Genomic DNA, 25,367 nt, shown 5'->3' on the forward strand with positions numbered 1-25,367 from the left:
ATTTTCCATGTTAAGAAAAAAATTGGGTCAAGTGACATCATCTACTTAAAAAGCCACGGTTTTAAAAGGCAATGATGTTCAACAAACAGGTAACACGCACACAAAATAAACTTAAGTAAAAAGACAATTTATTTGTTAATCAGAATATACAAAGCAGTGGCTGAAGTAACCGAATGTCTTTCTGGTTCTGAAAAAGGCAGTCTTGGACACAAAACTGGGCTACCCAGCCATAACATAAAACTCATTGAAAACCTAAGAAAAACAAAGTATAAATGGTACAAACTTGCGTGGAATGCATACAGAACAAATGACCAAAGCCTTAAGATTTAAGAGGGGTTAATTAACATTGCAAAATCCTGCCTCCATAAAACAAGGTCAAGCAGTCTTATCATGGAGGCGCAAGACAGAGCCCCTTTATTCATTTGCACCATCTGTTATGCTAACAGGGCGGCCAAGCCAAGGATTAACTAGCAGCTCAACACAAAATATTATGCCTCAACTAATAATGCTAACAACTGTCCATTAGCCCCTGCTTAAAACTTATCTTTGGTCCTTTAAGTGAATCTGAGAGGTCAACATGAGCCTTGGAGGTGAGCAGCTGCCTGTATGTATGAATCATCTGGTCAGCACTGCCATAATAGAGATTGTGCTTCTAACATATAAAACCTTAAAAAAAAAAAAAGAAACAACTGATCTCATGGTGTGGCCCAATTTGTACAAGTAGAAAAAAGCTCATTTTAAAGACCAATAAATAACATTTAATAAAAAAAAAAAAAAAAAAAGAAAAAAAAAAAAAAAGATGCAGGGCCACTATGTTTGAGGACTCCAGTGCAATGTGATAACATGGGAGCAAACAAAAAGAAATCTCTCTCAAAGAAACAAAGCACAAGCTCTACAACATGATGTTGACCAGGCTGGTAAGACAGTGCTGCAAACAAGTTGCAGGGCAGAGATCTAAGCCTCCACTTCTGCCTCTTTAGAATCTCCATTTTCCTCTGTCTTCTGCTTTTTTGTCTCCACCTTTTCCTAATGAAAAAAAGAGTATTTCATGCATTAGCAAAGATTAAGAGTTCAACAGATTAGTCAACACATATGGAAAAACAAGTGATTACATTGTACACCCACCTCTTCTTCCTCAGCCGCACGCTTCACAGGCTGTGCATCAGTCTCCTCAGCAGGGGGCGCCTCCTCTGCCTTCCCTGAAAGGACAGTTTGCCACTTCAGAAAATCCATCCTTTGCTTTCAATGCAATTGAAACAATAAGATATACTTGTACTAGTTCGACAGCAGAATATATTTTTTAAGTCAAGGCCACACAATTGAACAATATCTATGAGGCAAACTGAAAACTTGTTAAACATGGCTGCTTGAGTCTTTTACTGACAACAAAATTACAGCTTTCTATGAACATACCATCTCCATTCTTGTGTTCCTCCTCTGCAGCTTCTTCCACTTTGTCACCATGATCAGCACCATTCTGAATGAGAGGAGGAAAATGTCAATCCATGTTAGGGCCTTTATGATGTAAGCAATGTCTTAGGATAATGGACAATATTTTCCTTATAAAAAGAAAAAAAAAATTCAAAATGTGTAACATAGTTAAAATCATCCCAGGACTTACATCTACAGACTCCCCTGGGGACACTTGAAAAAGGCATGCGTATGGAGCTCTTATTACCTCCCCAGAGGATTAGCTACCAAGCTCTGGAAAACCTCAGACTAGAGACACCAATGGAGACGTCCAAAGGCTTGCTAAATAACATCTGTGCCATTTCACAACCCAAACAAAGCACAGTGTGGAGAGCAGCTGAACAAGAGGGGGAGGCGGGTGCAGCGACACCTGCATGATGAGGGGTGCTAAGACAAAAGGCCATGAGGCTGCCTGCCCTCGTCTTCAACTCACTGTTCCATTGGCAGGTGCGTCCCCGTTGTCGGTCTTCTTCGCCTCCTCCACTTCTACTTCTTTCTTCTCTTTCAGCTCCTACAAAATAAAAGCATGCACCTTGATCAATGCGAGGCTCAGCAAAGAGTTCATTCCGAAGTGCCAAACGTTCTTAACACATCTGGTAGTCATTAAAAAGCTATCTCATATATAATATACATGATTAAGTGTAATTCAATTAAGACACCGTTAGAAACAACAGTGATGTTGAACGTTTTTCATCGAGCCGCGGGTAATGTAACGTTAACGTTACTGTGGCTTCCCGCCCACAGCAGCAGCTCCGCTCCACCAGCTGTACCGTTTCTGCCGCTTTGTCTGCTCAACAACACATTTTTGGCTAACTACATCACTTACGTTTGATTTTCCGGGCACAATATTTAGCTGACAATCACTCGGAAATCACCCTCGTTAGCGTGTGGCTGTCGACAAATGACATTTCGAAGCAACATTCATTTAGGAAACCCCCCCAATTACTGTTTTAACTTACGAGAGGTAACGTTAACGGTAACGTTTACTACAACCGTCGAATTATAAAGCACCTGAGCTAGCTTAACACGTCGTTAACACAAATAAAACAACTTAGAAAAGTTGCCAAAATCTTTTAACACGACGGTTCAACAAAAAGAAAAAAAAAAAACTTAATCAAACGCACCTTGGTTGTAACCTCTGCAGTTGTGGTCGTGTCAACAGCTGTGTCGGCCATGGCTAATTTTGTGAATTAATTTAGATAATAATATTCCTGTTTAGAAAATATATTTTTTTATTTGTTGGCTCTTTGCCTTCGTGTGTATAGTCAAAAGACGCTGAGAGAGAAATGATGTCTGCCCGTCTCCGCTTTTCTCTCGACTTCGTTGAAAGTCCACTCTCGTTGGATGCAGCGGCCCGATCTCACACACGATTGGACAATCTCGACCACCGGCGTATCCGATTGAACAGAAATTCTGTCAATCTCGACAACACGTCCCGCCTACTAGCTATCTCGTCGTTGATTGGTCAATTGTTTTAAAGCGCTGCACTATGATACCAGAGTTCTTTTTTTCCACTACCCACCAGTTTGATTTTTCACCTGCATTTCGAACAATGGATGTAAGTAGTGGCCTGTTGTTCAAGGCATAATAATCTATTAGACTCAGATGACGATTTATTATTGTGCAGATGGATTGTAAAAGTTTGAAACATGTGCTCACACGCCGCATCTTTTGTCTTAGCGCTTTTTCTCTGCACACATCGAGTGTCAAATTACAAGCAAAAAAGACTAATGTGACGATGTGAAAACCATGCGGCCACTCCTCCTTTCTATATTTAACACTTGTAACGAATGTGCGCCTGTTCAAATGTGCTTACGCTTTCACTTTTCGCAAGATCTGATCAATTGAATCTCACCGGTAGCAGTGCAACGTGTGTATTAATTATGCACATTACATGAAGAGAAAGATAACCAGAGAGCTAAAAATCCATTTTACAAATTGAAGATTTATTCTCTTATTTTGGATGTTGCTGCGACTCTTACAAATGCCTGTTGTATAATTATATGTATTTATGAATGGATAGATGTAATTTAACCTTAGATTATTACATTTTCTACTTAAGTAATTAAGGTCAGTCAGGGTAATTGAGCTCAGTCAGGGGACACTAGTTATCTGTTTCATATTTGATACAAAGGGAAAAGAAATCAGGCATCAGATAGATAAGCCAATACATTTGTTGCTTTGTGATTTGTGAGCCTAATATACAGTAATGTGGTGTGGTGCGTCCTAGGCTACAGTAAATGTGTGTGCATACACTACCCTGAGAAGGGGCTGAACAAGATACATAACCAAAGCCAAGACTAAATTGTACACAACAGAGGTGATCTTAGCTATAGTCACTGATACATACACATGAAAAAAAATTGCTAGTGTGCACACTATGAGGGAACTGGTTTGCAAGACCACACAGACACTACTGAAAAACAACTACAGTTTGTCTCTGATTCATATTTAAAATGATTAATATGGTCTAAACATGACATTTCTCCAGACATATTGTCTCTGTCGATTAAGAAACTTTGTCTTAATGATATAATGTTGACCAATACCCCTAGAAAATTGTTTTTTCTTCTCCCTCAGAAGTTTGAGGTGAACTTTTTTTTGCTGTTTCTGCACTCGCTCATCCAACTGTTAAACCAGAGGAAATGGCAACACACTTCTCTGTGGTCCATGAACTCTTAAATTTAAACCCGCATCTGATCAGTGCCTCACTGTCATTTAAAATGAAAGCAGTGTGTGTATATATATATATATATATATATATATATTTATATTTATCACAGGTAAAATTGACACAGTTTGTGTCATAGAACTGACCTACAACTGAATTCCTCAAGTTTCAACCACCAAATTTGACCTAAGTCAACCTTATTTGCCACGCCTGTGACTGTGACTGTCACCCACACACAGCACATTCATTTTCATAAAACTATCAGATAGTTGTCGGAGCAACAGTGTAATTTCCACTTATTTAACTCAAGTAGACAAAACATATTTACACACATTCCACAGATGACATCACTTTGGTCTGGATTTCAAATATTTCTAGACAGTCATACTAATGTTTGTATCCTGAACTTGTCCCAACACACCCAAGGACGATATCTTGACACAAGTATTTCTTCAGCCTCTAATTTAGGAAGTCCTCAAACCTAATCCTATACTGCCTCAGTTATCTTCCCCCGCCATACCAGCATTCAAGCCTGATTTTGAAGAATCCTCTGGGCCCTTTTTAGTCATTCACCTCACATTCAGCTGAAATATAATTATGAAGACTGTAATTACATGTAGAGATCAAAGGGCTGTGTGTCAGTGTACTAGCTGGTTACTTAGAGATTTATTTTCTGTTTTAAATAAGGATTTTTTTCCCCTTACGTTGAGTCTGTTGCTCAAATGTATTACCTGATAACTGTACCAATATGTGAAAATGTCTTAATTTTATATAAAAGACAAAAAGTCATCATGAGCAATGAGCAAGAGGTCAGGTAATCACATTTACACAGCGGTTTTATATAGTGCGGTTGAAAATGAACACACAAAGCAGCAATGAAAGACATTCACCATGTCGCTGCACTTGAAGACAGGGACTCATCTTGATATTGCATGAAGTGTTGCCCTTTTTACTTGGGAAATGAAGATCATGTGGAAACTGCAGAGCAATGAAGCAGACATCCACCATGTAATGGTCTCAGTGTGTGCAGAGTCTGTGAATCCATGAGCACAACTGTAGGGCAGACCAAAAAACGGCAGAAGGCATTACTCACTCTTTTTCTTCAACTGGAAAATGGGAGCAATCAGATAGAGGGGGAGTGTTTGTGAGATCATTTCCTGTCTTTTTTTTTTTTTCGTATTTGCCTACCTCAACATGTTTCCATATGCCACCGATCTGTTACAAAGTTTAAAAAAAATCTATCTGTGTGCAGCCTGTTCATTCTGCAGGTAAGAGAAGGGAGGAGAACCGTTGCAGCAAGTAGGGCAGTCAAGGAAAAAGTTGAAAAAGAGATGCAATTTATGTGGTGATTTTTACAAACTTATTTGCCAACAACTGGAGTGTTTACCACACTTTCCACAAGTAGGAACTGGAAATTTTTTTCTACTTTGCTATTCAAAGTTATGGGACCACAGAAAGTAATGCTGTATAAAATGAAAGCTTCTTTGTGTTCACGGTGACACACTTTTGACAGTAAATTAAATATTTTGCATCAGGTCCCAATGCCTGAGGAAAAAGTGTTAAATTGTTCTCAGCTGGTCTAACAGGTCAGAGGATATAGGATGGGAAGTACAGCACCTTAATTTCACCTTGATTTCATGCAGACAAAGGACTGACCTCACTTGTGGAATGTCAGTCCTCGGGGTTAGAGCAAAGTGGGGCCCATCAAAGAGCAGAGGTCAGGCTTAGGCGGGGGAAGGGTCCCGATAATTGCTGGAATTGGTAGGGGCAAACTGAGCTCTTTTGTTTTGAACAGCAGTGTCCTGCATGGTCTGGCTGTCTTTCTCTGGTTCTCAGGCAAGTCCTGCAGAGTACAGGGACAACATAAAGTTGACTTCTCACTGGGACTCTTCACTCAAATGCACAGTGAGGGAGAAAGTGTGCTTATGTGATGGCCCTACAATTAACACAATTAAGCAAAGTCATGACTATTATGTCACAACAGCAGCCAACAACAGATATTCGACTAATTAAGGAAAACAGCAGAACGTTCACATGCATACATGCAGCATGTGTAAATAAATATATTCAACAAAAGTGCAAAATTAAAACAAGTCTACTTGACTATTATTTTGTTTAACTTGATTAGAAGTCAAGTAAAACAAACAAAAAAAAAAAATTTGAGCTTACAGGAACACACATAATGTGGCCTAAAACCAAAGCACCTCTGTGGCACAGTGCCAAGAGATCCTGAAATCCTGCGGCTCTGTTATTGTTGTGCTGCTGTGGTCGACATGTCTCTTCGGTGTTGCATGGATTAGTCTGTAGGTGCTTTGAGGATTTGGAAAATGCTACTGCTAGTGTTTCCCAATGCTGCAATGCTTTTGGTGTCAGTGCACTTTGATTTAAAGCAGTGTTTGCCATTAACTCAAGCTAGTTCAAAATGGATGTTGGATTTATCAAAGGATGTGCATTGACTGTTTGTTTGTGATAACCACAGGCAGGATATCAAGGTGCAGCCTAGGTCTGGAGGATGTTGTTTTGTTAACACTGGGCTATGAACTGGTTTTTCTGGCTGAAGTTCTGATGCACAGGGGCCAAATGTTACAAGGTATAAAGTAACTGGGATGACGATTACATTCTAAGAATTTTCTCCATGAAAAGGTGTCTTTCCCAACCAGATTAAGGTAAAGCAACTACCCTATGTACAGGAGTTCAGATATTTCAGGACATATTATTAATGAATGAAGGTAAACTGACGTGAGTGACACTAGAATGGATCAGCCGACCCATAAACTTTGGTTCCAATCTGACCAAAAATTATGATGTGAATCGAAGCAGCTATAATCTTGGAAAACTCCACAGTGGTTGGGGTGTTCATACAGCGTACGTGTTGGATCTAAATGACTGGCAAGAGACTCCAGAGCAGACTGAGGACATGCCACAGGGACTGTACATCTCCCAGCTGGCATGAATGAGAGTGTTTGGTGGAGGTGTTGGAGGAAACTGCTGGGGTAAAAAGGTCACCTGGGGTACTCTACTGACTTTGTTGCCACAGCGACCCTGACTGCTAGAAAATGAGTAAATGGGTGGATGACATAGATGGAAAAATGGATGACATATATGATGTGTACATGTATTGTGTATTCACATTACAGAGGCAAAGACACTGTATGTATTCTGTTAACTGTACATACAGAATGTAGCAATTAATTGTGGTCATTTCCATTGTCAATAAATCTATCATGGACTGGATTTCAATTCAGTGAATGTTGATATGTAATCAAATGTGTTGGAACAGCATCCATTTACACTTCTCTTCATTTATTGTTAGAACACAGTAACAGCAAAAAGACAAACATGTTTCAGTCTTCAACCCTAAAACAGTGCCTGTCTACAGCTGGTGGTAGGAAAACATATTGTCCGTCAATCTATCCATTAAGTATTCAAATACATCAGCGAGCACTTTGCCCTCCCTAATTGAGAAACAATACATCATATGTGGTATTGAAATCAATATCACTCATGCATAATACATTTGACTTTAAAACATACACTCTATCTATCTATCTATCTATCTATCTATCTATCTATCTATCTATCTATCTATCTATCTATCTATCTATCTATCCATGCTTTTTATGATGGCTATAGTTTACCCAAGTATGACTACCTGATCATGTTGTGCCCATCTAAACACACCAGAAGATCATAGACATAGTGAGTGTGGTTGTTGTATGGTGGTCCAAGATTTTGTACTGGTTTCTTGTCCAAAACAATTATTACAAGGGTGTGTAACTGAACAAACACAGTGACAGATGACTGAAACACAAGTGTCAGTGATGAAATGGAGATCAAAAGTAACAACTGAGGACACAAATGATATGAGTAAAAAATGTCCTATAAGTCTCATAAACCTAATAGGTTGCGCTGAAAGTGCAGCAAATGTTCTTTGTTCTGCACTAGTTTGACCTCAGCTCTACCACCTTATTTATTTCACCTCTTAGCTCCACCCTTGCAACTGTCTTGCCAGAGAAAAGTGGAAATTTCCAGTAATTCCTACTGCTTTGCAAGAAATGCTCCTCCTCCCTCTAGTTTCCCGCCTTTCACTCTACCTGCTCTTTCCTGGTGCATGTTGGTCTGAGGACCTCATGGCCCTCTGCTGCTCAACCATGTGTTGCCCAGCAGCTTTTACTATGCACAATGAGAAAACCTACTCTTTCTCACACAGACAGCTAATGTTTCTTATAGTTAATGGACTATACATTTCTTTGAAGTTGTTGAAGATTGAGTGTTTAATGTCTGTTTTATTTGAGTGATTAAAATCCCTTTTTTTAACATTTGTCACTTGCACTGATCTTTCTGAGAGAGCCTGTTTCTTTGTTTACTATTTTAAAAGTACATCATATCTTGTTACCCTAATATAAATATTAGGGCTTAACCAATGTGTAACTATCACATTAGCTCTTGAATGATGAACAAGGCTTGGCTTGGGATCACAGAACAGATTGTAGATTTGCATTTTTATTTCTCTGGCTGATCTGATATTCTGGTGTCTGGTGTGTTTTAGAGATATCACATGCTCCGGAGATTGCCTTCAACAGATACATCTACAGTTATTGTTATTTCAGATTCAAGTAATGTGACAACAGAATGAAGGCATAGGTGTGGCTCAGCTATGGAAAAGTAGGTGATATGTGTTAACGTCAACGTCTGAGAGGTCTAGGCTATCTCTTTGTTACATCTGTGGTTTCATAACTTCCTCATAATTCAGACCTAGTACAAACGTGTGCTCACGAGCAGCAATGATGCTTGACGGAGAATCGTTTTGGTTAAAATACAAATACTCTAAGACAGCTGGAGTGGAGAAGTTTGAGTGTGTTGATTGCATGAGGCACACTGACCTTAGACCCATTGTGAAGCACCAACAAAGAGCCATCTGCACGGCAACCAAAGCTGAGATGAGGGACTTGCACACAGGGGGACCGAGGAGGGGGGTGTGGGGTGGGGGTGGCTGGATGTTGGAGGTGGCAGTGGCTGGGATTGTTTGGGGGGGGGGGGGGGGGGTCACACAAGGACCTGGAGAGTGTGAAAGAGAAAAGAGATCATATATGAAGAATGTTTTAAATTCAAAAGCTTGATCAGTTCAGTAATGTGTGAAACATCATAACAGTCCATGGGAACATCTCAGAGGTTTGTACACAGAGAAAACAAGAAGCTGCACAGAATATCAGCCCAGAGAGTACATGGATGTTTCTACTGGTGCTTAAGTAGAAGACAAGAGCTGCTGGCCTAATCACTCAAGAGCACATTTCCTGCCTCCTGAATGATGAGATGAAGTCAACTGAAGCTGTTTAAGGAAAATATTTAACCCAAACCTGCATCTCAAACATGGTGGATATCCCATTCATTCTACCAGCAGAAACATACAGCCTTTGTCTCTGCATTGAACTGAATTTCAATTATATCTTTGTTCAGAAGGTTAATGTTTAGTTTGAATATGAATAGGCTTCATGGTGCAACAATATTTAGATTCCCTTAAGGTTGCATTTCAAAATAGTGAAAACAAAGACAAAATGGTGTCAGGGACATCGGTAAAATTCTCAAATGTTTCACAGGTAAGACATGAGAGTCAGGATTGCTTAGCAACAGCGGTAAAAAAAATCTTGCAGCCTGTGTGGCAACAGAGAAACTGATGGTGCTGCCATCCAGTGGTGGACAGGTAGCACATGCTGGGGATGAACCAGCACTGAGAATGATCCAAAGCTCACCCCTCAAAAGCATGCATGTGCAGTAAGATGAAGTCGGTGGTAATTATTTGCAAGATGTAAACCTCATGAATGAAATTGGACTTGATAGTAAGGATAGTGATTTCCTTCCTCTTTCCATCCTGAACACTATTCGAAAATCTGTTCAGTAATTCGATTGGCTGGAAAATGCTCCGGCTCTCATGGCGGAAGGTTGCTTAGCAACATACATGGTAGGGTGGGAAGTGGGTGGGAGGGTGTGAGTGTTGGGGGGGGTGGGGCGTTCTTGAAGGGGAGGGAGCATTGTGGGTGCAGACAGTCTTTCTGGGGAAATACCTGGCAAACTTCCCAAGTAAATAAACAAGAGAGAGAAAGAGAGAGAGACTGAGAGAGAGAGCAGGAGACAGAAGACAGGGGTTCAGATAACAGTGTTGTCAGAGATAAAGGGAACGAGACTGCTAACACAATTTGTTCCCAAGCAAAACCGCACTGGGGACAGGAAGTAAAAAGTATTTTGCTCAAAACTTTGCCTGAAGTGACATGAAAGTTGACAAGAACTTTAGAATACACAATAAACGGTTACTTGCTTGAGACAAAAAGAATCCAGCGATAGTCTGTGGAGAGACTGAGTGTAACTTAGAGCCGTACTATGATTGGCACAACAGGACATGAGCTGTTGTAGTTGATAAGGTGCAGCACTCTGATGAGGAACAGAAGAGTAGGCCACAGACAAGCATGTAGTTCCTAGATAAGAGTGTGGAGAAACACTACCTGTGCTTGCATGTTCGTGTTCGCATGGTTGGGTGTGTAGGTGTTTCCTAGAAACTGTTGGGATAATTACTTTTTAATTACACTGGGCTGAACTAAATGCAACAGTCTCAACAGTGAGCAGTGTACACAAAATAACAAAAAGAAGGACTAAGATGACAAGAGGTTATGAGGTATGAGGAAGGTGCACTAGAAACTAATAAGACTGTTAAGCTACAGGAAGGAGAAAAGGTGGAAAATGTGCTTATAAGGAAAGGAGGGGTAAAAAGGACTGGACGGTAGGGAGGTAGGTGGGAGGGTTTTCGCTGCTGGTAGGTACAGCCTGCACAAGGAGGTGGGCCTTGGAAATGGCTGCAGCAGGCAGTCTCTACAGGCAATGAGGACTCTTTTGTCAGAAGCAGGAAATGAGGTTTCTGTTGTGATTAAAAGGAAGGTTTCTATGGCAATGCAGAGAGCCGTGTGCACAGAGAATTTGTTGGGAGTAAGAGGGGTGGGAGGGAGTAAGTGAGAGTTGAATTTCAAAGCAAGCAGCCTCCTCCATCTCATCTTCCACCACTACCACCCCTCTGCTTTTCCATGGCGCCCTTTTATCTCTGATAATCTGTTTTCATAGCCACACAGTTGAGACTGTGAGGGGGATTATCTTGAAGTCATTGGTCAATCACTCCTAAATGTTTACAGAGTAGCAGTTTCACTTCTCAAAATCGCAGCTGTCAAAACCTCACTCGAAAAAACAAAAAACACTTCACAAATAAACCTTACAACTCAAGATGGATAATTAACATAATGACCTAAATGTGTCACGTTCTTATTTAGACATGCACACTTCTGTTGAATCGGCTCGTTTCCCTTCGGTAGTCCATGACAAAAAAAATATGATGGCACCAGTGTGACCTTTAAAACCTAAATATAGAAGCACAGCTTTGTTAATTGTTTCACTGAGCTGTAAGTAAAAATATGTTTCTTAAAATAAGTTCCCTATTCTGATTTTCTCTTCTGTACAGAGGAAGCAAAAGCCATCTTTGCCCCAACACAGGCTCACTCCAGGATGTTTGGATAAGATGACATTTGAAACTCCTGAGGATCAAAGTGAAGTTTTTTTTTTTTTTATCCTTGAATGCTGCAAGCCACACTGACTGTTGTAGAAAAAAAAAGACACAGATGCTCCTGATATTACTGCCACACATGAAGATGACATAGTAATCTGCCCAGTATGCCTACACTATGAATAGGTAATTTACTGAGAATAAACAGAGACAGATGCTAATGATTGTGGTGTACATGAACAGAGACGTAATTTAGTGGAAATGTCATATGGAACAGATTTTATTATAGAAATCTGAATAGATGTGTGTTATTCACCAATATACATCGGAGAAAAATAATCATCATTACAAAAATGTGTTTCAAATAAGTGTGTATGGTGAATGCTTAAAAGCTCCTCACCCCCTTTTTGGAAACTCAGAATCAAGGTCCCAGCATGCCAGTTAGAATTAGCAAAGGTTCTGCTGCCCCCAACCTTTTTGTTTGAGCATAGCAGCAAGTAATGAAACGCTGCCAGTGATGGTGAGTTGTACTGCGACCAGATTGTATAGTCAAAGCCAGATGGCAAGTCACACATCAAAAGGACAGCTGGTTACCAGAGTCTGAAAAAGCATCTTTATAGCTCCAAACCCAATTAGCTCCAACTAAACAAATCATACTAAGATGTAATGTAGCAGGCAATGCCAATGATTCATTATAAAAAGTGACATACACGTAACATAATTATGCTTTAAATGTTTATGTGTGCAAGCTGCATGGTTTCAAGCTGGTTCCATCAGTGGTCACGGCCTCCATTGATCTATAGTATGGTAGACAATGAAAGCAGACCCTTCAACTGCAGATAATGACAGCAGGAATGGGGATACACATTAATGACACTGATCAGGTCAATGTGTCAGATCAGTGCATCTTCCAGGGAGCGTCGTTGACCTTCGAACTGCTGACTGGTCTTTGAGGCTTTGGTCGCTGCCTGCTGGACTGAACTCTCTTTCTGCAGAACCTATAAATGATATCCAGAAAATCAGATGATGTAAGTACTTAAAACCACTGATGATGGCATAAACCATAAATAGTCACTCAAGTGTAAGATTGGGACTTTTTATTGCACCCCTTTCATTATTCTTCTGCGAAGTTCCCCCTGTGACAGAGGCCGTTCTTCCTCATCTGTGACAACAGACTCTTCTCCATCATACTCCACACTGAGGAGTCCAACCAACACAGACACACCAACAATGATTGATTATATTTCAAGAATTTAAATGTATGTATAGATTTCTTTACAAATATGTCGATCTCCAAATCAACAAAATCAGAATCAATTAAATTTAACAGATAAAACGCTGACCTGTTGACGGCAGGTTGGATACTGATATTCTGCTGAAGCAGTTCTGGATTTTGACCCAAAAGGAATTTGGCCAGGTCTTTTGGATTGTAGTCCTTTTCCAGATCCTGCAAGCATTACAGACACAGAGACACATTATATAACAGAGCAGAAATAAAAGAAAGTAATGTATATACAATAGGATTATATGTCAAGAAAGGGTAGGACAGAACCACAGGTTGACAGGTTACTTTAGAATTGAGGAAAGCTTGTATGGTTAGCAGCTCATTAGTCTTCTGTTCCACTAGACCCAGATAGGACATTATGTTGTTCTCACTAATCCCTGTTGAGGAGCCCAGCATGTCCTCTATCACTGAGCGGTCACACTCCATTTTAGAGAAGGTGCCGTTCACTCCTACGGGATGGGAGAAACCAAGAATCAGGATTAACTACAACTGTCTGGGTTTAAATATCCAGTACATATCCAGTCAAAGGTGCAGTATATTGTACGTAGCTGTTTTCCTAGTGTGTTTATGCAAATATACACACACATAACATGTATTTAAGAGAAAACTGTATTTTACAGGTAATTAATTTCCTGATCATTTCATGAAATGTTTGTTCGAAAAAAAAACATGTAATTAGATTTCTCATTTTAGGGAAAATCCATTTTCCTTGAAATTACTCATTAAAACCATGTAAAAAAATTCAGTCATTATTCATTAAAAATGTATATTGTTCATGATATATGTTGAATTCTAATCTTGCCTGCAGACCTGCTGTGCATTAACTAAGAGATTCAAGGTTACACTACCAAGTTATTTTTATTTATTAAATCATTCTCATTGAGCACTGTTTCTGTTCCCCCTATAATCACTACCAAGTTACATCTTTCAAGGAAATTATTAAAACATTACGGACCCATAAAATAAATTGTTGCCAAACCTGTTTTAATCTCGTCCAAGATTTTGCTTATGATGCTAGCTTGGTTTTCATAGTCCTCAGCTTGTGATTCTGCTTCCTTTTGTTGTTCATCAATGTCTCTCAGCAAAGAGTGATGATCGTGCTCCTGTTGCAATCCTTTCACTCGAAACTGTTCCATCTCTTCTTGGATCTGTAGAGTCACACATTTGAGCATCAACAGATAAATAGAAATAGATGTATATACTAGACATTAATAAACTCTCCTCAATGAACACCACATCTTTCAGCTCTACAACCTTGGTCTTTGAAGATCTTTTTACTGGTTGCTTGTGATCCTTGTGAAGGACCTAAGCATATTCTACTACTGCACTGAATAGGAGTATAAACAAGTTAAAAATGGAAAAAAAAGAGATTAACTGACTAAGTGTGTCCATGGGTATAGTAAAATAGAGAAAACCTACCTGGCTGATTTGATCCCTCAGAGCTTCAGCCTCATTGTTTTGCTCATTAACGAAATTGAAGAGTGCAAAGTTCCGGTCCTCAACTACACAGCAAAACAGCAAACAGCAGTGAGGTACAGTGTGGGGTACAGTACAGCAGTGAGTTACAAAGTGGGACATTACATTACATAGCTTAATGTCCCTCCAGAGGTAGAGAGATGAAAATGAATAAAAAAATTAATCATCAGATTTCTTTGATAATCCCCAAAAGATAAGAAATTATTTGGGCCTCAGTATATCGTATAATGCATATAAATATATCTAAATAAGAGCCAGTTTTAAACTAAAACACACACTGAAACAGACCCTGCAATGAACTGAGTAATGAGCTGGTCCGAAAGCATTGTCTTTGCATATGGATGAGAACAAAACAGTCAAGTTGTGCTGGTAAGACTTACCCTGGATGAACCTGGTGACGAGCATGTCCAAGTTGTTCTCTCCTGTCACTGCCTGGATCCTCTCAAAAACCTCCTCGAGAGCATCCAGTGACTCTTCCCCTGAATCCGTCCTCCGCTGCTCCTTCACCTCTGACACTGGGACAAACAAACACCCTTAGCATCATATGAAAGTCATTAGGATTGTAGCTAAGCCTTTATCACCATCATCGTCTGGAATAGCATCATTATTATTGTTGACTTTTACTTCACCATTTGCTATTACTATTGATGTGTTTATTATTCATTCTTCCCTTCTTAGTCTGGCCTCCCATATGTAACATACCTAAATCAACAGACCCAAGTCTGTACATCACAGTCTAACATTGTAAATGTCCCTTAGTGAATTACAAATATTCTTCCTGTAGTAACACTGTTGCTAGTAGGACTTTAAACGAGTTATTGAACACTCTGAAAAATATCAATTTATTCTAGCTTGCTGTACAATACTACATAACTGTTAGTCATCCTGGTGAGTTGAGATGTGTTGCTACAAATGATATGTTAACTATTATGTGCAGTAGCTCAGTAGCTAAAATTTGACTGTGTCTATTTTTTTCACTTTTAGTTTTCACTAATGTGCATGATTTTTACTCCATCATTAAAAAATCCCATCATACAAACCAATCAGTTTTAAAATGAATGTTACTGATGCACCTAAGGACATAAATTAAGTATTCCCTCCAGTTTTTGCAAACAAAATCTAAAATAGGCACTGCTATATAAGTGTTTGCTTATATACAGTTTCTGAAAGATAAAGAATAACAACCAAATGTTGTAGACTCAGAAGAATTGAATGACTTCTGATATATCTCTACTTCCGTTATTGTAAAATGTTAAATTCAGCAGCAGAAAATACGCCTTGATGCCCTAAAACTAAATTCTCATTGTAGGTGAACTAGGCTTTTCCATCTTCTCCAAATAATTTTTTGGGACCTAGGGATGGGCTGCTTCTCTCTAGCTTGTGCTCATGGGGTATACAGCACTGTAGGTGACTGTGCTAGGGCATTTGTATGGTGTAAGGTGAAAATTGGCGGGATTCCCCACTATAAAAACATTAAATATACTGACATTATTACCATTATTGACAGCATCCCAACCAAACACTTTGTCATTATTGTGAATATTATGTCAAAATAGCAATATTAACTTACACTGTCTGTGTCCTGTTTCGTGGCCTTCGTCTTGCCCACTCCTCTCGCTGCACTTGGTGGACATAAACTCTTTCAGGCTACACTCATGTGCAATAACCCTTTCAAGTTCCTTCATCTCAGCATTGTACTGGGCAAGGTCCTTCACTGCCTTCTCCTTCATCATTGTCATTTTGGACTGAGCCTCCACCCTTATGTAGAAAGGTTAATAGATAAGATATTCAAAAAACCAAGATCATGAGGTGCAGATCCCTCTGATTTTTATGACATTACACAACTGTCTCAAATCTGACCTAGCATCATATGCAGCAGTGGAAAGGTTGATAGTTTCCCCAATCTTCTTGCGGACCACCTGCAGTTCCTGCAACACACAACACACAAGTGCAGGGACATGGTTTTTACTTGACATCTTAAAACCAGTGTAAAAACTGGGATAGCAGGAAAGTAGTCATAAATACTGGAATCATCTATGGTGTGACCTCTGACCTTGTCCAACCTGTTGTGCAGTTGCTGAAAACGGACACGCTCAATATGAAGCGTCTGCAACTCCTCTCTCAAGTGGCTGTTTTTGGTCAGCTGTTCATTGAAGCGGGTCAAAGCCTGAGGAGGACATTGTACTCAATTATTACAGTTAAGTGGGAAAATTTGTACCATTAACCAGACAAAGATGCTCCTTTATAACTCACTCTGTCCAGTTTGTATTCCAGTGTGCGTATGGCCTTCTGAGTCCGCCGTACCTCAGACCTTTGTGTGTCACTAGTACTGACCTCCCCTTTTTTCACCTCTGCCAGCTTCAACTCTAGGTTTGAGATCTGCCCATAATACGGGCAAACGACATAAAGACATGACATAAACTTGGGTTTGTGTGCCCAAAGATATCAATAAACATGACATGAAACTAGAATTTGCGATATATAGAGTGAAAAGGACATAACTAACCTCTTTTTCTAGTTCTTTTTGACACTGCTTCTCTTTCTCCAGCTTGTCCTCTAGCATGTCTCTCTGCTCCAGCAAAGCACGAAGACTCTCGGTGTTCTCCCTGTCCTGCTGTTGGCGGGACAAGCTCTTACATACACCAAGGTTTCGATGCAGCTCTTCCTGGTCCTTCAGCAACTTTTCTATGTCCTGCCTTCATCCACAACACACAAACAGCTGATCAGGTGAATAAAAACACACAATGTGTAGTGTACTGTAGGTGAGCTGTTTTTTTGTCGTTTTTTTTTTTTTTTACTGTTGTTTGCGGATCTGCTCCCGGGCCTGAATGTTGTAAGCCTGCCGATCTCCTTCCATGATCCTGAACTGTCTTTGCAGTTTGGCAATCTCAGATTCTGCTTAAGAAACATCTTATGAACATTACACTAACTGGCAAAAATAATATTACTGAGAGAACATCAGTATTTAATAGTTAACATTAACAACATTACCTGTACCATCAATATCCATCTCACTGCTGTCTGAGTGAGCACTTGTGGCCGATCTTCCTCGAGGCATGGTTACACTGGGCTGTATTGGGTAAAATAAAAAGTAATGTAACACTAGCGAAAATTGTCCATTAAGCTTAAACAAAAACCTAGACATTTAGTCTCATAGTCAGCTTTAAAACCTTGACACCTAAATTGACAGCTGAAATTGAGACTAAATATGTTATATGTTTTTCTTTCAGTGATTGCTTGGAAGCAGCATTGACACTGATCTTGTCTGCATATTACATGACTAGAGTAATATTTAATATGTGAAGGGAAAATTACATCTCTTACACTGGTTTTAAAGTGATAGTTTATGTGAGAAAATGCAACATCTACATGTTTTAGCTACTCAAAAAATACATTTGACAATGCATAATTTTTGGTGTTTGATTTAAAGAATAAGAATGTCAAATGTTTCCCCAGTAGTTTTACATTGAACAATACACATTTGTCTTCACAAACCTTTAGTGTGTACTGCTACAGGTTGTTGTATTTATGTGATTCATTAAACCCAGACATTTAAAGGTAATTAAATTTGTTTATTTCTAATCTATCAGAATAGTTAATCCAAGGCTTCATAATTCTAGGAGAGCAAAACTACATTCAGTGCACTTTACCAAGCTAAATCAAAAACAGTCGGCATATAAATATACTAATATTTAGCTTTGTTATAGCTTGCCAACATATGAAAGGTATCGAAAAATATCTACTGTTTAGGACAAATATGAATTTACCTCAGCAGCTGAGAGTCTGAAGAGTAAAAGCCCAGTGAACCTCCAGGATAAACAGCAGGCGCCCAATAGCCTGAGTTGTTAGCAACCGTTGCTAAGTGTGCTGGGAAATGAAGTCCCTGAATTTCGCCTCTCAGGCAGTAATAACAACAACAGGCAGGTTGCGTTATATACATACATACTGTTTGAGTTGTTAATGATGGTGAGTGGTTTGGCCTTACCTGATTTTTGAGTCTGCCAATCACGGTAATAAGAATTTATACAAACACACAAACACCCTGTGACAGCAGCAATGCCTGTTTGTGTCTGCAAGCCATTAGTCCATAGGATGGGTTGCATGGGAATGAATGTGACAAGACCGAACAAGTGCTACACCAGTACAAAAAAAGGTAATGTTGAGAAAATAATCTTCATCTGCGAATTAATCCTCAATTTGTAAGAGCTCAGTAAGCATCTTACAGTTACTTAAGTAACTCTTAACTTCAATTAAAACATTTTATAGAAATATGAAACCCTCCTGTCAGATGTGATCCTCCTATTATGATGGGGGATTTGGGTAATATCAAGCTGAAATTTACACAACTTACCTGTTATAGGTAGACAATCAGCAGTATGAATTCAACAGATTTGTGATCTTCCTATCCTATTGAACTCAGGGTGAGCAGGATCTGACAACATGTCAGGATGCATTCCCACTGTTATGATAGGGAATTTGGATAATATCAGGCTGAAATTTACACAGTAGACAAGTCAGCAGTATGAATTCGACAGATTTGTGATTTTCCTATCATATTGAACTCAGGGTGAGCATTATCTGATGATATAGTGACCATCCTGCTGTCTCTCCCACATGAATATCTTGAGCAAATCGCTTTCTTGGTTTGAATTCTATCTCGCTGGCTGCTCCTTAAGTGTGTTATGGCAAGGACAAACATCCTTATCCCATCCCCACCCCACAGGAGGTCACCAGGATTGTTACTGGGACCCATTCTCTTGGCAATATACACCACCTCCCTGGGTTCACTTAGCAGCTTGCATGGTTTCTAATACCACTGCTATGTAGACAACACCCAACTATTCGTCCCTTCACTCACAGTAGAGGGAGGCCCAGTGGAGGGATGTCCAGAATGTGGCTGCCTTTCCACTACTCATTGTTTTACATTGGCTACTCATGGCTGCCTGTATCAAATCAAGTCACAAACGCATGCCTGTAGAGTGACTTCCGGGTCTGCATCCATCTGCTTGACCTCAGTCTCACAGGCTTTATTCTCCTGTGTTGTCTGGCATTGCTGTCCCTGCTCACACTGCAATCACAGTCCATATTGTCCTTGTCTGTGGTTCCCTGATGGTGGAATACGATACCAAATGCTATTAGAGCAGGGGCATCTCTCTCTATCTTCAAGAATCTGTTGAAGACTCATATCTTCAGAGAGCACCTCTTTTCCTAACACCTCTTTTTGTGCACTTCTTTACCTGATTTCTTTGCACTTATTGAATAGCTGCAGTACTTAGTTCTTATGCAAAGGTCTCCTACTGTACTGAAGCTTTAGTAATGTCCCTCACTTGTAAGTTGCTTAAGACATCTGCTAAATGAGAAAAGATAAATATTAATGTAAATGTAAAAAGCTATTTACACGTTAATGCTTCAGTAATGATTCAAAAATTGACTTTTGCTTACTACCTTTCCTTTTCATACTTTAATTAGGCCTACATATTTGCTGATAACAATTCTTGTAACATTTGAATCAGGACTTTTATATGGAATATTTACAGGGATAGACTTAGACCACTAAACAAGCCAGGTCAATATATCGGCCATCATTGCACATATATCAGTATCGGTATATATGTCAGTTGATAAGTAATAGGGAAATGCAGGAAATAAATACCAAACTAGTTCTGAGGTAATTTAGACATTTAGTCACCATTACATAGTTTTGTCCATAGAGAGCATGGACGAGTTGAATTTTCATTTGTTAAGTGTCCTGCTTAGTATGAAGCTTTACACAAAAACACAAATCTAACAGATTGTTGTTTATGTTATGTGTCTGTGAAAAAAAAAAGTTTTAAACTCACAAACTTCAATATCAGTTGCTACAAAAACTATACAAAAAATATACAATATCAATATCAAGCTGCCAGAGTATTGGTACATCTGGAATTTATAGCATTTGATTGCTGCTTTTATTTAGGATTTAAATACGCCTTACAAATAGGAATAATCTGTGCCTTGTGCAGTCCACAGATACCAGGAGATAATTCAAACTGTTTGTAGTCTTACAGTTTGTGTAACTGTACTTTATTGTTGTCTGGTGAATGTCGTTGTTAACAACATTAACAACACAAACAAGAGAACAACAGAATCACCTACAAGTATTTATTATAGTGAAGATATACAAAATATACATTTGAATTGTAAAATGTACTGTTTCTGTGCTTTATACATGAGTAGTTTATGTGAGTTGTGTTGTTTATAATTCCATATGAATTCAACAATATGGGAAAAACTTATTATAACCTAATGTAACAGTATATTTCATAGTTTTTAGGTCTAAGCTATAGTAAACACAGACAAGACAGGCATTCTTTGGTCACACACAAAGCATGCAAATGTAATTTTTACAAAATATATGATTCTTTGATATTCCGTATTGTACATGTATATATTTTTTAGTAAAAAAAAAATAAAAATTGCGCTGTTGTAAAAGTTAGACCCTGTGTCCCCGTTTACTGCCCTGACTGTGACTGTGACTGTGACTGTGGCTGCGGCTGTGGCTCCTCAGGAGCTGGTGTTGGTGGGACACCTTCCAGGAAGGTACAGAATTGCTTTGGTGTATTGAAGTCAGGTTTTCTCAACAGCAAGTAGCATTTTGGGAAGTAGTAGGCTGCCACCAGCCCCAAGTTGCTCACCAGGGTGAAACAAATATGGACAATTGACTTACTCTTGTCCTTCAAACCTATATAGATTGGAATAAAAGTCACCCAAATCACACAGTAGATCAGGGAAGAAAAGGTAATGTCCCTGGCAAGGTTATACTGATGAAGAGGCTTCACTGCCATGAAGGTGCAAATGAATGACATAAGGGCAATTACAACATTCAAACCTTGCATTAAGGCAAATCCAATCAAAGGTATTACTGGACATGACAGAAAGGCCCTCACAAATGTTATTCTCATATTTGCCTTATATTCAGACAGCGATGGCCCTTCTTGAACAAACCAGCCACAGATACCAGCCTGCACAGCACAACAGACCAGCACAAACAGCCATCTCCCAGGGCCTCTTAGTTTTTGCAGGTGAGAAGCGGCTATGTCTGGAAACTCTGTCACAAAGAATATCTGTTTGAAAAAAAAAAAAGGTTTTCAGCCTGTTTAAAATGTGTGCTTTTTATATTGTTCTACATTACAGCAATGTATTTTGTCATTCCTCACCTGGAGTGAGATGAACGCAGTAATGGAGAGGGCGACTGTTTGGAAAATGGAGGTGAGGGGCAGCTGAAGACGACACACCACATTATCTGGCTGCCCCAGGAAGAGCAGCAGACTGAGGCAGGCTCCCATCAGGCTGAGCAGAGCCACAAAACTCAGGGCTCCACCTGAGGCCATTACCAATGGGGTCCCCCAGTGCTTCAAGAACACAACACTGACTGATCCTTGACACAGCAGTAACAGCACCCCAGCCAGCATTATTATCACAGCTTCAGGTGCATCCCAGGACAAAAAATCAAAGGTGGGTTCGGTGCAATTAGTACTGCGGATCAGGGACCATTGACGTTCAGGACACTCAGTACACCGGATGTCATCTGTGAGTCAGAACAGACAGCAGGAAATTTGGTTTGGTGAACAAGCACACCATCTAGAAATCAAATAAAACCATGTGATATATGGGTCAATTGTGTCACCATTAAAGGAATAATTTGACATTTTGCTAAATACATGTTTTCTTTGTCTCAGACAGATGAGAAGATGGATGCGACTCTCATGTCTGTGCATTGAATCTGGAGCTACAGTCAGCAACAGCAGTATCTTGTTTGTGTAATCTATACAAAAGCTGACGTGAGAAAATATCTGGTTGGGGTTTTAAGAGAAATAGTCTTGCACATAAACTCAGTAAAGCCACAAATTGTAATTTTCACACTTCAGCTTTTGTAAGGACAAAAGTTAGACAGAGATGCAACGTTTAAATTATATTTAGAAGTGGTGGTAGGCAGGTTTTGTTCCCTTAAAACAGTGCCAGGCTAGCTGTTTCACCCTATTTCCGGTCTTTATGTCCAGCTAAACTAACTAACTGCTGACTCCAGCATTGTATACTCATCTAACCCTCTGCAGAGATGTACGGACAACCACATTACCCTCATGTGCCTGGTAAGTGCCTGGCAAACAGTCGATACAATCAAAACAGCAAGAGTGGAAGCCTTTGACTCTGCGGACCTGGCCCATCTCACATTTTGCTGAACAGGTGGACTGAGGAACCTGCAAAAGTTACAGTTCAGATTGTCAAGATTAAAAAAAAAATAATCATCATCATCATCATCATCAAACATCTAGGAGGAATTTAATTACAAAGTTTTAAAATCATATACTGTATATGTTTACATGTTTATATCAATTTTCTAATAAATTGCTGAAATTACCTCAGCAGTGTGCCATTTGAAGAGGGACTTGTTGACGGACAGTTGCCCAGAAAAGTTTCCAACAATTTTAAAATCTATATTTGAGGCATTCCAGATCCACTCAACCAAATGGTATCCTATGTTTGGGTTGCCATTACTGTCAAACACTAAATGCATGCCACTTATGTTTACAGAAGTATTCCTTAAAGCCTCCAACAGCTGCAAAAGAAGATTTCATTCATTATTTAATTTCAGTGTGGTCAAAAAAAATGTTTAAACTGTCTGCAAACACCTATATCAGACCAAATCAGAAATCACCTTCCAGGGATAGACTTTGGTTTCAGGTCCCCACAAACAGGCAGTTGAATTGCATTGCAGAAGGTTATGCAGTGCGTGTGCCACACTGTAGATGGCAGCATACACACTGAAAGCCGTGCGCTGCACCCCAGGTTCTGTCACCAAGCTAATATTAGCAGGTGATAAGTTCCAACACTGTGAGCAGGGATTGTAGTGATTGTCAGACTTTGCTGTGGGATGGGATGTGCTCACCCTCTCATTGCTCAGTTTGATGAAGAGCTCATGTGTGTAGTTAGTGAGCAGATTCAGGGTTTGCAAATTGTCAATGAATCCAATGACCGTACCAATGTTTTGGATATTGGGTATAGAAATAATTCGATTATGGATGGTCCAACTTGTGCTGCCAACCCAAACACCTGTTAGATTCCTCCTTATAACCTGGAACAGATTTGATAGGGTAATTAGTACTGATCTGAATATATTTTGTCCACCAATAACATGTAATACTTGTCCCACACTGATAATTCTCTGCATGACCAACCTCTTTAAAAAACATCTCAGCTGGCTCTGAGAGAGCAAAGACCACTACCACACCAACGCTGGTTGCGATGATATTGTCAATGATGGTTGTGATTGCTGGTTCAGGGTCAGTGTATACTGGAATCAGCCCCTGATACGCCACACATACAGACATGTTTTCTGCTATTTTGGAGAATTGCTGCACGCCTTGTTGTCCATACTCCTCTTCACTGCCCACCACTGCCACCCAGGTCCAGTTAAACTCTTTCAGAAGAAGTCCTATGACATCTACTTGCCATTTGTCACTGGGCACCGTACGGAAGAATGATGGGTACAGAAGGTTATCACTGAATTTGTCACTGGTTGCACCGTAGCTAATCTGAAGTGAGAAGAGTCATATTATAACACTGTTTTTTACAACACTGTTGTTATTCAGCTCTGCCCATTATTGGAGCTGTACCTTTATTGAGGTTGCAGTACAGCTTGCATTGCAAGTGAGCAGTTTTGTGTAATTATGTTGTAAAAAATGTAAACATGACAAAACAATTGAACAAGTGTAATAATGAATAAACAAATGAATATTTTCCTCAGATGCAGGGTAAAACCCCCTTTACCCATAAGGCTTATGGGACATTAAAGAGGAAAATGTTCAGATTTACTTTTAAGAGTTACTTTCGCATTTAAAATAATTTTATTACATAGGAAGGAAAGAAGAGAAAAGGTGCAGTATATGGACTGGACGTATTTGTAATCCAACCTGTGGCATCAGAAAGAATCCCAGGAGTTTTCCAATGATGGACACCATTTCTGAGGTAAAAGGCCCGATCACAGCTGAGATGCTGGTCTCATAGTTGGTGTAGTTACACTCCACAGATAGTGCTTGGTTTGATTTTGCAGTGAGGAAGGAGATAGTAGGCTTCACGATAATGGCAGATTGTTTGCATGTGTCATAAATTTTGTAACCCAACTTGATGCCAGGGAGTAAAATTTGCTTTGCGTTGATCTCATCTACTGCATATTTCATTGCTAGAGCAAGGCCCAGTCCACGGTCATTTAAACTGTGCAACACCAGCCAGAAAAAAACAAAACAAAGGAGAAGCCGTGTTAGTAAGCTTAAGTATACGTATTGGTGCAGTATCCCAGATAATATGGTCATTATTCCCCAAAAATGCTATTCATCATCACATATTACCTTTCACAGCTGATGTCGTCTGGCTCCGTCCTCTGGCTGAGGTTGCTGGAGAGTTCATTAATGGGAAATAGCCCTCCCAGCATAATGTCCCCAGACAAATAGAAGAGATTGGTAGAAATGTTGTGGAACCATTCAGGTGAATCATTCCTACTGCAGCTCAGTCTAAACAGCCAGCACAGAACCAGCAGAATGAAAGATGCAGCCATGATAGATATAAGCCAGAAACTGAAGCTAGAGTCATGAACAGAGTGCATATGTGTCAGTACATCATGAAATACTGTGGTATGCAAACTCACCAGTAAGCCCCAAAGTCAACTGGTGTAAGGGGCCCCTCCCTTCCCTGGCCACCTGAAAGTGTAATATGAAGTAACTGCAAATGATGTGAAATGGTCCTTAGAATAATGACCTACATTTACATTTCAGGTACACATAAACATGAAATAAAAAGAGTAACAACCCTTAACTTTCTTAATGATAAAGAGAGATATCTTTATTATTATAGTGATTTTGTCCACTTTGATAGAATCATAATTCTGAATG

General features: G+C 39.6%; 3 protein-coding genes across 3 annotated transcripts; all 3 read right to left on the reverse strand.

Moving 5' to 3' along the window:
• Window positions 1-106: 106 nt before the first annotated feature.
• Window positions 107-2,791, reverse strand: LOC139630267 (prothymosin alpha). Its single transcript, XM_071493534.1, has 5 exons — window positions 2,595-2,791; window positions 1,904-1,981; window positions 1,414-1,477; window positions 1,126-1,199; window positions 107-1,026 (listed from the first exon to the last, which is right to left on the reverse strand). The coding sequence occupies exons 1-5, from the start codon at window positions 2,643-2,645 to the stop codon at window positions 955-957; spliced, it is 339 nt and encodes a 112-aa protein (XP_071349635.1). The 5' UTR covers window positions 2,646-2,791; the 3' UTR covers window positions 107-954.
• A 9,150-nt stretch (window positions 2,792-11,941) lies between these two features.
• On the reverse strand, window positions 11,942-18,523 carry odad1 (outer dynein arm docking complex subunit 1). Its single transcript, XM_071495336.1, has 15 exons — window positions 18,210-18,523; window positions 17,434-17,512; window positions 17,241-17,337; window positions 16,949-17,138; window positions 16,696-16,821; window positions 16,496-16,609; window positions 16,303-16,370; window positions 16,013-16,200; window positions 14,823-14,957; window positions 14,386-14,468; window positions 13,946-14,114; window positions 13,252-13,415; window positions 13,025-13,128; window positions 12,788-12,878; window positions 11,942-12,679 (listed from the first exon to the last, which is right to left on the reverse strand). Exons 2-15 carry the CDS (start codon window positions 17,498-17,500, stop codon window positions 12,575-12,577), a joined length of 1,701 nt encoding a protein of 566 aa, XP_071351437.1. The 5' UTR covers window positions 17,501-17,512; window positions 18,210-18,523; the 3' UTR covers window positions 11,942-12,574.
• A 2,104-nt stretch (window positions 18,524-20,627) lies between these two features.
• Window positions 20,628-25,160, reverse strand: tas1r3 (taste receptor, type 1, member 3). The gene is made up of 8 exons (XM_071494338.1): window positions 24,828-25,160; window positions 24,393-24,693; window positions 23,658-24,014; window positions 23,138-23,554; window positions 22,841-23,038; window positions 22,559-22,679; window positions 21,639-22,009; window positions 20,628-21,545 (listed from the first exon to the last, which is right to left on the reverse strand). Exons 1-8 carry the CDS (start codon window positions 25,079-25,081, stop codon window positions 20,934-20,936), a joined length of 2,631 nt encoding a protein of 876 aa, XP_071350439.1. The 5' UTR covers window positions 25,082-25,160; the 3' UTR covers window positions 20,628-20,933.
• Between the last annotated feature and the right edge of the window lie 207 nt (window positions 25,161-25,367).

Source organism: Trachinotus anak, unplaced genomic scaffold (assembly GCF_046630095.1).
Source record: "Trachinotus anak isolate AG129_WGS33_773 ecotype Australia unplaced genomic scaffold, CSIRO_AGI_Tana_v1 ptg000013l, whole genome shotgun sequence".
Classification (NCBI taxonomy): domain Eukaryota; kingdom Metazoa; phylum Chordata; class Actinopteri; order Carangiformes; family Carangidae; genus Trachinotus; species Trachinotus anak.